Raw genomic sequence first — 16,877 nt, 5'->3', positions numbered from 1 at the left:
CCCACAACAGGCTGAGTCGAGACAGCACTGGAGTAGATGCCCCTAGTCTAAGCGGGCTGCAGAACAATGAGCTGTAGTGGTCTCACGACAGAAGTGTTGGGCAGTAGAAGAGACGGTAAAGCAAGGACTCTAAAAATAGTAACAATTACAGGTCTTGTAATTGTGATGAAGACTGACACTGTGTTTCATGTTCGTCTGTTACAAGCTTGTGCGTTTCTGAAATGAGAATGCAAGGTGAAGTGTAGATATTTGAAAGTAGTATGTTGTGAGATTCAAGTGTTGAGTTCCCAAGACGAGTCCAACAGATTCCTTTAGCTGGTCCAAGAGGCCAGCCATTTTCCAGTAGGAAAATATGAAAGGCTCTTACCAGATCGGGAACTGAGGTCAGAACTTTATCACAACCTTTGTAAGGAAACTAATTTTTGTTATTTGCTTCAACAGTAAAATTGATCTTTAAATTTTAACACTTAAGTGAGGGTTATAATAAGTGGTACCTTAATGCAGGGAATATATTTGATATGGTGGTGGAATCTGCTTTCATTTTTCCTATGTAAACCACCTTAAATAGAGGTAGACTTATGAAATGCTCCTTTACTATAATATTTCTTACTTTAATTTGGGCAGAGAGGGGAAGATAGCTGCTGACTCCTAATTTCTTCTAGCTGTGATTACTCTTGAAACAACCTTCCTGCGGAATGAAAATACAGGAGTTTCATATTTTACCCTGACTGCAGAGAATATGCTGGATGAGGAGGAAAAAATCCTCAACCTTATGCTTATGTGCACGAAAATGCTGAGCCTCAGTATTATCAGTTTGTGACTGTGTATAGATTTTTGCCCAGATATCATGAGAAATCATTGAGTCTGCATCTCAGTCCACATCGTTTAAATTGAAATAAAATTTTACCTGAGCCTTATCTGCCTGTTGCAGCTCGCTCGGCCTGAAGAGGGCATCGTGCAGCATCCTCTGCTCTGGTGCTCAGTTCTGTGCTCAATGCTTTGTGCTTTTTCTTCCTGAAAAATTTCTGCAGTTCTTGCATATCACACTTTCTTTAAGGTTGGCTTTTTACTTTTAATAGTATGTTATTTTTGTGCCTATAAAATTTACAGCCAAAGATTACCTCTGATATTGCCAAGCTGTGTGAAGTGACAGGACCAGTAAGGAATGATATTGCTGTACCTTTTGTTTGTGGGATTTGTGGTCTTTGAGAAATTGGAACGTACATACCAAATTCTTTTCCTTGCTTTCCTTCCTTTCCAGGCAAATGGCATGGTTTTTTCACTTCAGGTAGCATTCTGTGATTGCCTTGGTTCCCAGTGCTCATAGGCTTGTGAAGACTCTAGTTCTCAAATCGTGCTTCTGAATGTGATGACAACACAATGCTGCTGTTGAGCCCATTGCTTTCAGTTAGGCTGCTTACGCCTCTGTGGGGTTTATGCAATTGTTAAACTCCACTGGGTGGTGTATGGCATTCATTCTCTTGTTTTTACAGCAGGAAGGTGAAATGGAAGGTGAGGCAGTCGAAGCTATCGTGGAGGAGTCAGAAACTTTTATTAAAGGGAAAGAGAGAAAAACCTATCAAAGACGCCGTGAAGGTGGGCAGGAGGACGATGCTTGTCACGTACCACCAAACCAAGCAGATGGGGGTGAAGTAGTGCAGGATGTCAACAGTGGTGTGCAGATGGTGATGATGGAGCAGCTGGATCCAACTCTTCTTCAGATGAAGACTGAAGTAATGGAAGGTGCAGTGCCTCAAGAAACTGAGGCCACAGTGGATGACACGCAGATCATAACACTTCAGGTTGTTAATATGGAAGAGCAGCCCATAAACCTTGGGGAGCTTCAGCTGGTCCAAGTACCTGTACCAGTGACTGTACCTGTTGCCACCACGTCTGTGGAAGAACTTCAGGGAGCTTATGAAAATGAGGTTTCCAAAGGAGGCCTGCAAGAGGGAGAGCCCATGATATGTCACACCCTCCCTTTACCAGAAGGCTTCCAAGTAGTGAAAGTGGGTGCAAATGGTGAGGTGGAGACACTGGAACAAGGTGAACTTCAGCCACAAGAAGATCCCAATTGGCAGAAAGATCCAGACTACCAGCCACCGGCCAAAAAAACAAAGAAAAACAAAAAGAGTAAGCTTCGCTACACTGAGGAAGGGAAAGATGTGGATGTCTCTGTATATGACTTTGAAGAGGAGCAACAGGAGGGTTTGTTATCTGAGGTCAATGCAGAAAAGGTGGTGGGCAATATGAAGCCGCCTAAACCAACAAAAATTAAAAAGAAAGGTAAGCTTCCTTCTGCAAATGGATTTTGAAAATGTGTTTGTTGTGGTGGGACCTTGCTGTATGATTGAAGTGACTGAGTAGGTGCAAGTGGGAGGAAAGCCCAGTGACACTTAGTCTTTATACGATAGCACTCAGCTCTCTTGTTTCTCCCATCTCCTTCATCTAGGCTGTAAAGGAGCTCATTTTCCTCAAGTAAGATGCTGTGGCACTTGTATTCCCATAGGACTGCAATTGAAAAGGGTTTTCTCTTTGCTGCAATACATATGTAAGAGTTTGTGTATGCATGGTTTACATGAGGAACCAACAGTATAATTAGTTCTGTGTTTTTTTTCTTAACCAATTGCTGGGGAAGGTAAGATGGTACAAAATGCAGCGATAGGTATCTTTGACTTTTCTTAAAGCTGTAAGTTAAGGAACCCTTTTTAGAGCAGAGAGAGAACATTCAGTGCTGGCATGCATACTGATGAAAATTGAAGCCAAGCCAACCATGAGCAATGACTGTTCTGAGGGTAAGCAGTTGGAGTTAATGGTACATGCTGGTTCCTTATGGTAGTGACACCTCCAAGAATCTTTTATTTTCCCTGCTGATCTCTTGTGGTATGCAGTAGACCACAGTACTGTCAAGAGTAAAGATTATTTCCTTCATGGCTAGGTGTAAAGAAGACATTCCAGTGTGAACTGTGCAGTTACACTTGTCCACGTCGTTCCAACTTGGACCGTCATATGAAAAGCCACACTGATGAAAGACCACATAAGTGCCATCTGTGTGGCAGGGCTTTCCGGACAGTCACTTTGCTGAGGAACCACCTCAACACTCACACAGGTACTTCTGCTTTTGCACACCTTGTTTCTCTAGGATCTGCTCTGTCATTAGAACAGAGTGAAAACCAGGATGGATCTATCTCAGATCCCATTCCTCTCATGGGGCAGGCTAAAAGGGAAGAAACCATAGAATGGTTTGGGTTGGAAAGGACCTTAAGCTCATCCAGTTCCAACACCCTGCCACAGGCAGGGACACCTTCCACTAGAGCAGGTTGCTCCAAGCCTTTCCTTGAGCACTGCCAGGGATAGAGCAACTTCCTTGGGCAATCTGTGCCATGTCTCACCACTCTCACAGTAAAGAATTTCTTCCTTATATCCAACTTAAATCTCCTCTGTTTAAGTTGGAACCCATTGCCCCTTTTCCTTTCACTACAGTTGCTGACAAAGAGGACCATGCAGTGCTGTTGCTTGTTTCTTATACAAATGAAGTTGTATTCTGTGTAGCCGGATCAGGTGCAGAGTTTGTCTAGTACACAAGTATAAAAACTGATCTTGGGCATGGTTGGACATCACCTGAAATTGTAGAGATGTTCCATTTGTCCTGGGCATTAGTACTTGTGTTACAAGCTTTGTGTTACTGCTGCTTGCAGAAAAGTAAGATGAGAATAAGGCCAGAGCTAGACATAAAGGAATTGAAAATAAAGATAAACCTCTTAACCCTAAGGAGTGGATTAGAAACTGGACCAATAAAACTGGCATAAAACTACAGGTAATTGAGCTGTAATTACACTTAAGGTGGTTGTGACCTTTCTGTTGAAAGAAAAGCATCATCCATATCCCTCATTTTTTTCTGCATACTTACGTCTAACTAGGTAGATTGAAATTTATGAAACACCAAGTGACAGAAAAATAAGGGAGCTTTTCTTCACTGAAAGGGTATAATGCCCTAATATCTTCAATCCAGTACTTAAAATATGGGACAGTTTGGGATTAATTTTTTCCTTTTGTCACTAAATCTCAATATCACTGTCTCTTGTTTTGCTGCAAACCATTAGGTACTCGACCTCATAAGTGCCCAGACTGTGACATGGCCTTTGTGACGAGTGGAGAGTTGGTTCGGCATCGCCGCTACAAACATACCCATGAGAAACCATTCAAATGTTCAATGTGTGATTATGCTAGTGTGGAGGTACGTTGGTTGCTACAGTACTGAAGGCTTCCTTGAAGGCTTCAAAGCTTGTTCACCATCTGTTAGACACTCTGTTCTTAGCCGTTTTTTCTTTGGTGCTCTGCTTAGAAGGCTCTGAGCAAAAGAACTTGTAAATCAGGTCTGCTCTTGGAATCCAATGGTGGAGTTTCCTCAGTTAATGAGAAAACAGTTTGAGAGCATTTGTGCGCAGAAATTCTGGGTGATACTCATTTCCTCCTTGGAGATAATAGTTGTTGTCATTGTTTCTTAGAGTACTTGGCCTTTAAGGTGATTGCAGAAATTGTTATGTGCTCTATGCTGAAGCAGGCAGCCTTCTTCTGCCGCATCTTGAGTGCTTTCAGACTAGAGGTGAGCCCTTCCACTTTAGAAATGTGCCTTTTTGCACATAACCTGTTTATGTCAATAAGGTGACTGTAGCCAAAGCTAAGGAGCATTTGGCTCAATGTTGGTGAAAAGTAGCTTTCCTAATATTGGGTGATTGTCACATTTACTCTCAATTAAGCTTCCTTGAAAATCATGTGTTCCTTGAAACCTACGAATACTTGCCCCTGTGCAGCATTGTTTCTTAAGGACAGCTTTTGTATTGTGATAGGAAATTTGAACAAGATGATGAACAACATAACTTAAAAAGAAAAACGGATGTCTGCAGTGGGAGAATGCTACAGTGGGAGAGCTGGAGCAGAGGCTTTTTTCCTACCCACACTGTGACTGCAGTGCTGTAATTCCAAGCCCTGTGTTTTGAATGCTGAATAAATTATGTTGTTGTGGTTTTCATAGTACGAATTAGGAAAGAAGAGCCAAGTAGGCCCTTATGCGAGCTCATGCTGCGTTTTGTAGACAGAGGTTGGTGGTTAGCAGCAATGTCACACTGGAGCAGACATTGCATTAACATTTGTGTTCAGCTGCATTTGTACTTTCTAAATAAAAGCAAAAGAGAGAAGGAGTTAAGTCACTTTGATTGCAGAACTAGATTTTTGTTCTTCTGAGTAACAAAAGGATTTATCAGGTTCCTCAAAGCAACTGGAGAGGACCCAGGGAAGCACCTGTGGAGAAAAACACCCTGTGCAGGGCACACTGATCCCTGCAGTGTTCCATGGGGTCATGCTTTTTGTCAGAACACTTTCTTGTTTCTCTCCAGGATACTTTCTAATTTTAACATGTTTTAAAATGCTGAGATGATTGATAACAAAACTCTAAATTGGGCTGCACCGACTGTGAGGCAGGCATCAAACAAGGCTCAGAATGAGGTTGGGAGGTGAAGTAGAGTGGGCAAGGGTGAGTGGCTCTGCAGTGTGAGAGTGGCATTGAAACATGTTTGGTTTAGTGACAAGGTAAAATCAGACTGCCTTACCTCTTGACTGATTTCTGATATTTTGGTGATCTGACCTGCTCTTCTCTGCTACCTTCAGTCTTATTCTTGACTTCCAGGTTAGCAAATTGAAACGCCACATCCGCTCTCACACCGGAGAGCGTCCGTTCCAGTGCAGCTTGTGCAGCTATGCCAGCAGGGATACCTACAAACTGAAGAGGCACATGAGGACCCACTCTGGTATTAATGTCCTGGGATTTTAGTATCAATGCTGAAGCTGTGTACAATGTGTGCTAACGCTTAAACAGCAAAAGAAATGCTATTTGATAGTTTAATATAAAACCTTTTTAGAGCCTGCAACTGAAGAGAATGCACTGTGATTTGTAAGCACTAGTAAATTCATAACCTGCAAAGAGAAATGAGCTTAAAGGACTCTGATTTCTGAGTTTTACTGTGAGGTGGTAAAATACAGGCACTTGTGGTAGGAACAGAAGAAACTTTTATTACCAGTGTTCAGATTCCAGCAGAATATTATAGCCATTTGCAGTTTCATCTTGAGTGTACTTGCAAAAGCATCTCACGCATGTTAGTAAAGACCTGAACTTTATCTTCAGTAGATGTAAGGATGGTTTTAGCACAGAATGCTACTGGAATGCCCCATTAACCAAATTGCTAAAATTGAAGAGAAGGGTGAGGAGGAAATGCCCTTGCATGTATACATGAGCATTCAAACCTCCACCTCCAAAAAACTCTGATGCCACTTGTGTCTTCTGGCAGCATGCTTGTAGGTCTTCATGCATTTTTGAGAGTAAAGGGTAATAATTTAACACATTTGCTTAAAGACTAAACTCAAGTCTCTTTGCAGAAAGGAGCATATTGGAGCTAAAACCTCTAGAGAAAGACACATCATTGAGCTCTTTTCTAGAGTTACTATTTCTATCAATTAGCTGTCTGTTCTGAGTTCTGGGAGATTGTTTTGTTTGGGGCTTCTTGGTGAGATTTCTCTTTAATAGAACTACTTGTCCTATTTTTTCCTGAAGGAGAGAAGCCATATGAATGTTACATCTGCCATGCTCGCTTCACTCAGAGTGGGACCATGAAGATGCACATTTTGCAGAAGCACACGGAGAATGTGGCCAAATTTCACTGTCCTCACTGTGATACTGTTATAGCGAGAAAGAGTGACTTGGGTATGTATCTCACAAAAGTGGCTCCAGAATGACAGCTCATATAACCCAGCTGCTGTCTGTTGTAACCTAATACTTGTGGTAACTGTACAACGTGAAGCTCAGGCTTAGATGTGTGGCTGGTAATACACCCTCTTAGCTAGCTTGCAATAGCTGCTGCAAACTAAGAACTTTCCATTTCTTCTCATTACTTGAAAATGTAGCATGTTTTCCAAGCATACAAGGCAAGCTACTGTTTTCAGCCCATAGGTGCAAGGCATTTATTGAACTTGGACTGAGATGACAATTGCATATGGATTGGGGTCTGAATAACAATAGAATCGTAGAAAGGGGTTCGGTTGGAAAGGGCCTGAAAGGTCATGTAGTGACCTCCTGCACATTGGAGGCCATTAAGTTTCCTGCAGAGATATTTTCATCAAGCTAAAAGGTTTGAATTGGACCAAATAGTTAATTTTTTCCAGGATGTGGAGCTATGTGCCACAGAGTAGGAGAAATTGAGTTGCCACAAGAGTCCTGAGCCCTTACAGTAGGAAGGTCTTGATCTAGTGAGCAGTACCCAGTATGATTCCACCAGGAATGCTCTTATGTTCTACAAGAAGATGAAAAATAATATCATGCCCAGAGCAACTGAGGAGAAGGAAGAAGCCACAGTTTGGCAGAACTTAATGTCTGTGAACAGAATATCACCCAAGTAATGAGAAGTCAGGCTCCCTTCCAATAAAGGCAAGTGTAAATTGCAGTTTGTGAGGATGGCAGTCAGTTGATGTCAGGACCAAATATGCCGATTTGCAACAGAGAAAAACTGATGCTAGCTATGAATTTTTCTTCTAATAATGCTTTAATGTAAGGTAGCTCGTGCAGCTGTGGTATGCTCTTGGAGGATTTTAAAGAAATCACTAAAACCTCTGTTGGGAATTATCTGCTGGTATCCCTGTTGCCTTCTAGCCCTGTCACTATGACTTCTAATCCTGCAGGAAATCCTGCTTCCCCCATTGTATTACCTGGTCTCTGGCTGTATCCAAGCTATTCTGAGTAGTCTTAAACATAGATGAAGCCCTTAGTGACATGGTATAGTGGTGGACTTGGCAATGCCAGCATAAAGGTTGGACTTGATGATTTTGAAGGTCTTTTCCAACCTGGTTCATTCTCTGTTTCTGTAACAGTCCACAAGACATTGTAGTTTGACAGTAACACATTCTGAAATGCAAGTGTATTGTACCAGCAGAGTTTGTGACTAATAACCAAATCTAGAATCCTGTGGAAAACCTTGATGGAGTTTTCCTGCGAACCGTTCCTGTTTAGAAATTGTTCTCATTGCTCTTAATTACAAGTCTTTTAGGTCTTTAGCTGTATTCTAAATTAACTGTTTCACTTTTTTGGCTTGAGCTCAAGAGTGTGTGGAGGGACGATCCCAGAGGGTACTTTAGGCTAATCGTACCTGCTTGGAAAGCTGTGGTGGTTAAAGCCTCTGATTTGTTTGCTCCCAGGTGTCCACTTGCGAAAGCAGCATTCCTACATCGAGCAGGGCAAGAAGTGTCGATACTGCGACGCAGTATTCCATGAGCGATATGCCCTCATACAGCATCAGAAGTCTCACAAGAATGAGAAGCGCTTCAAGTGTGACCAGTGCGATTATGCATGCAGACAGGTAAGCTGGTGGGACTGGTGTTGGAATGGGAGGTGGAGATCTTGGCTGTTAGGTTCGACAAGCTGTCAAGATCAAATCAGCCCTCTAAACCTGTGTAAAGGAAAGTTCAGTGGCCTTTGCTTCTTGACGTAGTGCTCCCCTATAGAGAAGTGTCTCCTACCCCTCAACCTTATGTACCTGTTGAAAAAGGGGTAAGAGTCTCGATAGGATGGAAGTAGCTAGTACAAAATATGCCATCAGTCATGATGTTCTCACATTCCTGTGGAACCATCCCTTCCTTGATATTGAGGAAAAGTTTTGGCCTCCTTTAAGCTGAAAACTTGCTCTTCTGTATCCACATGTCTTGAGTTCTTATGCTACTTACCCCATTTTGCTTTTCCCTGTCAGGAGCGGCACATGGTCATGCACAAACGGACCCATACTGGAGAAAAGCCTTATGCCTGTAGCCATTGTGATAAAACCTTCCGTCAGAAACAGCTTCTTGATATGCACTTCAAACGATACCATGATCCCAACTTTGTCCCCGCTGCCTTTGTCTGTTCCAAGTGTGGCAAAACATTCACACGCAGGGTAAAGGAATACATGAGTTGTGGGTGTCATTGGGGTGGAATGAGGCTTTTAGTCAAGGGGAGGGGAACAAAAGGAAAGGTGGGAGAGGTGAAGAGCACAGTATTGATTAAATAGAGCTTTTTTTCTGAGAGAAAAAGAGGAGTATAATTCAGAGTTAGTACGAGCACATACTAACCTTGACATCATGAGCAATGAGAAAATACAGCTTTATCATAAAAAATAATGTAATTTGCCCCCAAAAATAAATACATAAGTTACCGGAAATGTGCTTGAAAATACAGAGCCAGAATATCTGATCTTTAATTCAATGCATGTTGTGTTTTTTATTGTGTTTTTAATCTTCTGAGTAGAACACAATGGCCAGACATGCTGATAACTGCTCTGGCCTAGATGGTGGGGAAGGAGAGAATGGAGGAGAGACAAAGAAAGGCAAACGTGGCCGAAAGCGAAAGATGCGGACTAAGAAAGAAGACTCTTCTGACAGTGGTAAGAAACAGCTCAGTACATTCTGAAAAAGCAGGCCTGAGATTCACTATTAGTTTGCCTGTTCTGCAGGTTGGTTCTGCACTTGAAAGGCTTTTATCTAGTTGGCAGGCAGAAAAAAATTATAGTCAAGGTGATGAGACACTGGAGAACACACTTAACTAGAGAAGCTGTGGCTGCCCCATCCGTGGCAGAGTTCAAGGCCAGTGTTGGACAGGGCCTGGAGCAACCTGGACTAGTGGAAGGTGTCCCTGCCCATGGCAGGGGGTTGGAACTGGATGAGCTTCCAACCCTAACCATTCTATGACTGCCTGTGAGGGGTTGTACAGATTCTCTTCCAAGACAAGTAGTTGAAAAAACAGGGTCTAATGCCTTTTGCCTTGCTGTGCAGTTGCTGTCCTTCTTTCTCCTCTGTGTGTGAAACTCCCTGCTAGTGTTTTCAGTGTCCTAAAGAAACCCTGTGTTTCTGTGGTGCACTGCTATGAAGTAGTACATGCTTCCGCTTCACTCCTGTGGGATGGCATGTCTAGACAGTGCCCACTGCTGAACTGTGTGACTGCTTCTGTGGAGGAAGGCTTGCAGCATCCAAGAGAACGGTGGAAATAGTGCTGGCAGTCTGTGGACTGTTAAAAAAGGGGTGCTGAGACAATTAAAAAGGTCAAGGAACTGATGGTATCTTCCACTTCATGGCTATGTTTGTAACTATTTTTCATTTAAAATATGAAAATATCTTGGAGGCAGAAAGCGTAAGGTAACTGCCTTGATGGAAGTTATTTTAAAATGTGGGATTCAGGAGTATCTGATTTTTAATATCTGATTTATAGGCTTCCTACAAATTAGCTTTTTCTAAAACCCAAAGTCTTGTTTAGTTGATATGGTCTGGGTTCAAAACAGTTGTTTTGGAGAAGCTGGTCAGAAGTCATGCTTGTTTGGTGAACTGAGAGAATCCCTTCAGCCTCAGATGGGTTGACTACCTCAGGAGCCATTTGATACATGTGAAAAGTTGACTAGTGTGAGCTGAGTAGTAGTGAGGAAGAAATCCTAACCAGGTTCCTAGGTGAACTGCATTATCCAGAGTTGTGTTTCTCTCATAGATCTGCAGTTTATTTTTTTTTCCCCTTCAGTCAGGTAAACAGCGTGCCTCTTGCTGTGGCTCTTTTACTCATGAGTGAAGCCATTCTCTGCAGTGGACACCCATACAAGTTTAAGCGCCGTCATTTTGCTGTCCAAGCAGTATTACCCTGTTTGACACCTGTTACAGCTTTTTGTCTGTTTTTGGTCTTGCCCCAGATGTTCTGATGGGCCTTGGAGTAGTCCAGCAGTGTAGTATTTTTTCCCCTCCTGCCATTGTCTCTCTGAGCTCCTTTGTGGATGTGCAGAGGAGCTGCTTTCATGTAACATACTGTTTGGTTTTGCTTGCTGAAGGACAACTTGTTCTCTCTAATGTGCAGGTGACAGACTAACAGTCTGCCACCAGTATAGGTCTTGGTTGCTGCCTTTCTCATCAAAGTTCACTCCTTCTGGATGAGGATTTGGTGATGGTTCTCTGTAGATGGATGATTTCATTCTTGTTTAAACTGAAGACTGACTTGATACAATGTTTTTTACAGAGGAAAATGCTGAACCAGATTTGGATGATAATGAAGATGAAGAGGAGACAGCAGTAGAAATTGAGGCTGAACCAGAAGTTGAGCAAGAGGCTCCTGCACCACCTCCTAGTAAGAAAAGAAGAGGAAGACCACCAGGCAAAGCTGCCACACAACCAAAACAATCCCAGCGTAAGTCACTAACCAAAACATGTTACACTTCTTGCTTGAGCTGCTTTTTTCTCAGATTTGACAGTTCTTGTAGGAGAACTGCTCCCCTCAAATGAGCTTATTTAAAAAGTAGGTAACTGTACTTGTCTCTGCTTTGCTAAGAGCTCACCTTCCATGTGAAATTTGTTGCAAGGAATTCCTGGTCATGAGGGAACATGGGCTAAAAGGAGAGGACATTATTTTGTTAGTATTATTCCATTTCAGAGGTGTGCAAACTGCTCACTTCATTTTGCACCTTACAGTGTCTCTACTAAGTCTATACAGTTCCTGATAAAGCAGCTGTTACTCCATTCCCTGTAGTATTCCTACCTGAGGACACTTCTGTACGTATTACCACAAAACAACATGCTTCAGGCCTGTAATTCTGAGCACAGCATCAGTGGAGATGTTGTTTTAACTCTGCAATGTTTTCTCTGTAAGTCTAGAAATCTGTAACTGCGAAGTGAGTAAACGAATTCTAGGAACAAAGCAAGAAGGGCAAAGTTGTTTCTTAGAGGGGTAATGGCTTCCCCAGTGGCTTGCTTGGCTGCTCAGTGCTACAAGCGTCATGTGTGTCCTACCTGGAATTACATTTTATGCTGAATTCATCACTATATTCACCTGAATTGGAAATTTTGCCTTATGCCCATACATCACTGTGCTCTTGTTTGTTGATTATTCAGATAATGGTTTTTGTAGAGGAATATCTTAATATCAAAAGACATACTGAAACTTTTGTATTGGTGGCACATCTTCATGCAGGGGCAAGGAAATAGATGCTTGATGCTTGAATGAATGAGGTGAATTAAATTACTGAGTTGTGGGCCTTCCCATGGAAGAGTCCTAAGTGTCTACTGAGAAAGTTACCTTACTGGTAAGGCTTGCAGGCCAGCTTTGAACCACTTTAAAACCCTGTTGCTCCCCCCATTCCCCCTTTGTGTTCTGCCCTTCTAGCTGCAGCAATCATTCAGGTTGAAGACCAGAACACTGGTGAAATTGAAAATATTATAGTTGAAGTAAAGAAAGAACCTGATGCGGAAACAGTAGAGGAAGAGGAGGAAACTCAGCCTGCTGTAGTGGAAGCTCCCAATGGAGACCTCACTCCTGAGATGATTCTCAGCATGATGGACCGGTGATGGAGGAAGACCACGTTGGCTGACTGAACTGGCCTGGGCTGTGTTTAAGCGGCTCAAATCTATTTTTTCCTTTTATCTTTTTTCTTGGCTTTGGGAAATGCATCATTTTAGACCATTTTACCAAACATACTGGGAAATAAAAAGTTCAAAATTATGTTAGAATGTGATTTAACTAGAACTTGCTGTTTTATGTTAGCATTACAGGATCATGGAACATTAGGAATTACTTTGGAGTCCTTGAGGGTTTACTGTGAGATGCTTGATTTAGTTTTGCTCTGAGCTGCATTGTAAAGCTGGTCCAGGGGCCGTGGTTACATGCACCAAGTTTTAATACAAAAAAAGCAGAAGTCTTGACTAGAGTACATGGTAAACCACTCCGGACTTGTCCTTCCAGTTCCCAGAGTCCTTGAGCATCTTTCTCTCCGTAGTGTTTTTAACTGTAAATGCAGACTTGGGAGGGTTCTAGACTTCTAAAATGTTTTTTGCTTTTCCCCACTGACTAGCTCCAGTTCTCCAAGTCGGCTGCACACAGTAGTTTTGGCATGCTCCAACTGGTTTCTGTCCTTACTATGCTTTGCTTTCTGCAAAGCATTTCTGTAATGGTCAAGCTTGTAAATAACTTTTTTTTTTTACATTTTAATCTTTTTCCATTAATTAAGAGGTATGCAAAAATTCAGTTTAAATAAACACCAGTATTTTAATTCTTTTCAAACTAAGTGACAAGACAAATGGATAGAGTGTGAACGTTGGAAAAGCTGTTGATAACCAGTCATGTAGAGAAGAGACGTACCCAGACTATTGCTTGCAGAACAAGAGAAACCCACACCTGAAATCTGGTTTTGAAGCACACAAAAGTGGCATTTGGAGCATGGATAATTAACCACCTTTTTGAGTTACGATTTCACGACTACATTTTCTTTGCTCTGTCTTGTAGTTGTGTTCATGAATCCTATGTTAAGGCAGAAGTGGTGATTTCTGAGTGGGTCACTGCAGCCCTCCAAACCTGGGCCAAGGAATTTTAGTAGGTCAGTAATTCCACAATTTTGGATCTCTTGATAAAGACAAAAAGGAATAATGTGAAATACAAATAACGCCTGTATATGAACTGTCACATGTTAAAATATGTAAGCTTTTTATAGAGCCTCAGTCTTGCTGATTTCAAACAAATTTTTCTTCTATGTATCGCTTTTAAGAGAGCTATCAGTTTAGCTATCAGACTCTAGGTTGATGCATTTTTGTACTTAGCTGTACTGTGTGATATTTTTCATTATTTTAGGAAGCCAACATGGGGAATAAAAAATACTGTTATAAAATATGTAATGGGGTTTGAAAGCTGGGAAGGAAAATATACTGCTGTACAGCTAATAAATAATAATGGATTAACATGTGTGCTGTCTGCTTTCTTTGTGGCTGTTCAGGGTGCCTGGCAGTGATCTCCGGACTGCAAAGCCGCATTCTGTGAACGGGGAGCAGCTCTTCTCTCCCCACCACAGGCCAGCATACACGTAATCAAGTGTCAGGGCTGTGGTGAAGCCAGGGTATGGTCCCTGTTCCTTACACCACCTCCATTGCATAGCAGTAGAGACAGCTGAGCTTGCTCAGCTGGTGCTGCATGAAGGAGTTTATAGTGGAAAGGTGGTGTAAAATACCAGCATTTGTAGCTTGAGCTGGAAATGGTGTGGAAGTTCTTGTTGCTCTTCATTTTGCTTATGTGCAGCTGATAATGTTATTTCCTTTTAGAAATGTTAAAGGAATGTTATTTCCTTTTCATTCTGGATGGATACTTAAGTGCAGTTTCTGTGTTGTATCTTTTTAGTTACCTGTGAAAGCAGCTGAGAGCCAGCTGAGAGTAAGCAGTTGGGTAGCTATATGTTGTTAAAATTCAGGGTAGCACCTCTTGTGCCACTGGCTTCAGAACAGGAGCTGCTGAAGATGACATAGTATGACTTAATAAAATCATTAAAATGAAATCATAAAACTTAATTTTCACTACAAATGTGAGAACTAGAACGGGTGGCCCCACACATATGTGAGGCTGTGGTACATGTTACTAGTTGTGTGTGTGCACAACTCGTTGTGTTTAATTCTATAGACATAGAGTTGGGGTTGTTCAGCCTGGAGAAAAGAAAGCTCCGGGCAGACGTTAGGCACTGGGAGCTGTGTAACAGGGCTACAAGAAACCTGGAGAGGGGCTTTGGACAAGGGCCTGTAGGGACAGGACAAGGGGGAATGGCTTTAACCTGACAGAGGGGGGATTGAGATGGGATCTTAGGCAGAAGTTCTTCCCTGCGAGGGTGCTGAGGCCCTGGCACAGGTTGCCCAGAGAAGCTGTGGCTGCCCCATCCCTTTCAGTGCTCAAGGCCAGGTTGGATGGGGCTTGGAGCAACCTGGTCTATGGAAGGTGTCCCTGCCCATGGCAGGGGTTGGAACTGGGTGAGCTTTGAGGTCCCTTCTAGTTCAAACCATTCTGTGCTCCTGACAGATGCTTCTTGAACTCTAACAAAAGCTGCCTGGAGGTTGATGCCTGGGATCCTGTTTCAGCAGGTGGGTGAGGTAAATGTCAGGGCTGCTTCTGCAAGGAAGGATAAATCCTCGTGTGCATTCTCAGCTGCACAAGGACCTTGTGTACTCACAGCCCAGTGATGCTTCAGACAGGCAGTGCTCTGAAGGAGATGTGGTTTTGGGTATTCTTAGAGGTAGGGAGGCTTTGTGGTGAGCTGGAAAACTAAAGGTGTCCTCGGATCTCCAGTAGTGTCACCATCATCTCTTAAACACTGTGGCTCAGCCCACCACTGACAAGCGGGGCATGAAGGATGCTGCAGTGTGTGTTTGGTTTGGCTTTGTTTTAACTGATGACCTGTGACGATGTCACCAAGGGGTGTCACACATGCTCTGGTCTGGTCTCATGGTTTGCATTGACCAGTGCTGCAAGACAGCACAACAGCTTGTACTGTTGTACCCAGATCTAGGTGAATCCAGGGCTTGTGCTTACAGCTCTCAGTATTCAGAGAGATGGTGGGCTAAAAGAAAGCAAGCCTGAGAGGTCTATTTGTCCAAGGACCATAAATGTGGTTGCTTTCAAGTAGTTTGGTCTACTGGTGGTGTGTTGTAGACCTTAGCAGTTCCTGCCCTGCCAAGTATAACCCACTGCTGCAGCAGGCCTGAGAAGAAGAGGCTTGTCTCTGAAGGGCACCACTGATGGTTTCTCTTGTGCCACTGTAATAAACCATTTCTAAGCAGCATGTTATGGTGGATTGCTTTTTGAACCTTCTTCGGAGACCCAGGCAAGGATTAGTGGGGACTGAGCACTCACCCTGAGGCCATTGTCTTCTTTAGCTCAGCCTGGTGTGTTACTTTGTGGTCTGCTCAGTTGGCCTGGTTTCTTGGTGCTTGCTCAGCCAATAGTCCTGCTATGCAGCCTGGTTTTTATTTGATTTGGGCTGGGACCAGTATCTGTGCTTTTGTGCCTTTTGCAGGCTTCTAGTTTGCCCTTGGTGGATCTGCTCTGGAGAGATGTAGAGCAACGTCCCAGCCTGCTCCTGAGGATGTGGATACAGGGCAGCATCTCATGCCTGAATGTTTATGTGGACAGAGCATCCCTGCTCAAGCCCAGTGGTGGAAAAGCTGTGTCCTGGACCACGAAGGAAAAGCTAGGGCTAGCGTGGATCGAGGGAGCATTGCTGCCTCAGCTGATAGCTTGGCTTGGCTGCCATGTCTGGTGCTTGGGCTGCTCTCCTGATGCCATGCTGGAGAACAGCATCAGAATGGGGGGGAGGACTGATGCCAGCTCTGCATGACTGTGCAACCTGCCACAGGCTCATTTGGCTTCCAGAGGTTGTGAGCTCCCCCATTTTAGAAGGACCAGCTCCTTCCACATCACTGAACAGGGATCCAAGACTGCTTCTTCAGCCAGTGTTGGACTGAAGTTTTGCTGGTGCCAACCATGGCATGCTTCTGCCTCACTGCAAGAAAACTAACAGCATCTTCTACTACTTTGTCTTCACATCATTGTAGCAGATGATTCTCCAGGTGAAGAGAAGGCAGTTGTTTATCAGGGACATCTTAGGGGGCTGTGCAAAACTCAAGGAGGTCTTCAGCAGGAAGTCAGGCAAGTGTGATAGGCAACCAATGTGGATGAGCAGAAAGAGGCAAATGAAACATGCAGAAAGAAGGGAGGAAACAGGCTGCTGTGAAGGAGCAGACATTGCTTGAGTGTGCAAGGATGGAGTTGACTGAACCAAAGCTCAGCTAGAGCTGGACTTGGAGAAGCATACGAAGGATGGAAGAACAGCTTCTCTATTAAAAAGGTTTTCAGCAGCAGCAATGAGACTTCGGAAAAATGCTGAGAGCAGCTCTGCTGCTGCCCCCCAGCACTTTCCTGAGTCTGGCAGGGCAGAGAAACACTGCGTCCAGTGAAGTCCTGCATGGGGCACAGGACAGCTTCCTGCTCCACCGTGGAGTGCTTGTAGCTTTTGCCTGGTCCAGGGTGG

At 43.3% G+C, this 16,877-nt stretch overlaps 1 protein-coding gene across 5 annotated transcripts in view; it reads left to right on the top strand.

Moving 5' to 3' along the window:
- The window catches only part of CTCF (CCCTC-binding factor), a 34,510-nt gene extending 20,738 nt beyond the window's left edge, over positions 1-13,772 (top strand). For 4 of the 5 annotated variants that reach the window (XM_034072849.1, XM_013129864.3, XM_034072850.1 and 1 more), the window contains 10 exons: positions 1,494-2,286; positions 2,939-3,109; positions 4,104-4,237; positions 5,687-5,807; positions 6,608-6,757; positions 8,242-8,402; positions 8,790-8,972; positions 9,323-9,458; positions 11,066-11,233; positions 12,206-13,772. In XM_034072849.1, the coding sequence (XP_033928740.1) occupies positions 1,506-2,286; positions 2,939-3,109; positions 4,104-4,237; positions 5,687-5,807; positions 6,608-6,757; positions 8,242-8,402; positions 8,790-8,972; positions 9,323-9,458; positions 11,066-11,233; positions 12,206-12,387 (2,187 nt within the window). In that variant the 5' untranslated portion in view covers positions 1,494-1,505 and the 3' untranslated portion in view covers positions 12,388-13,772. The remainder of the gene's footprint in view (positions 1-1,493; positions 2,287-2,938; positions 3,110-4,103; positions 4,238-5,686; positions 5,808-6,607; positions 6,758-8,241; positions 8,403-8,789; positions 8,973-9,322; positions 9,459-11,065; positions 11,234-12,205) is intronic. The other variant, XM_034072851.1, reaches the window with a different exon arrangement.
- Positions 13,773-16,877: the final 3,105 nt, after the last annotated feature.

The sequence above is a fragment of the Melopsittacus undulatus genome, chromosome Z (genome assembly GCF_012275295.1).
Source record: "Melopsittacus undulatus isolate bMelUnd1 chromosome Z, bMelUnd1.mat.Z, whole genome shotgun sequence".
NCBI classification, from domain to species: domain Eukaryota; kingdom Metazoa; phylum Chordata; class Aves; order Psittaciformes; family Psittaculidae; genus Melopsittacus; species Melopsittacus undulatus.
The sequence above is the reverse complement of the archived record's forward strand: the minus strand, read 5'-3'. Positions and strand labels throughout refer to the sequence as shown.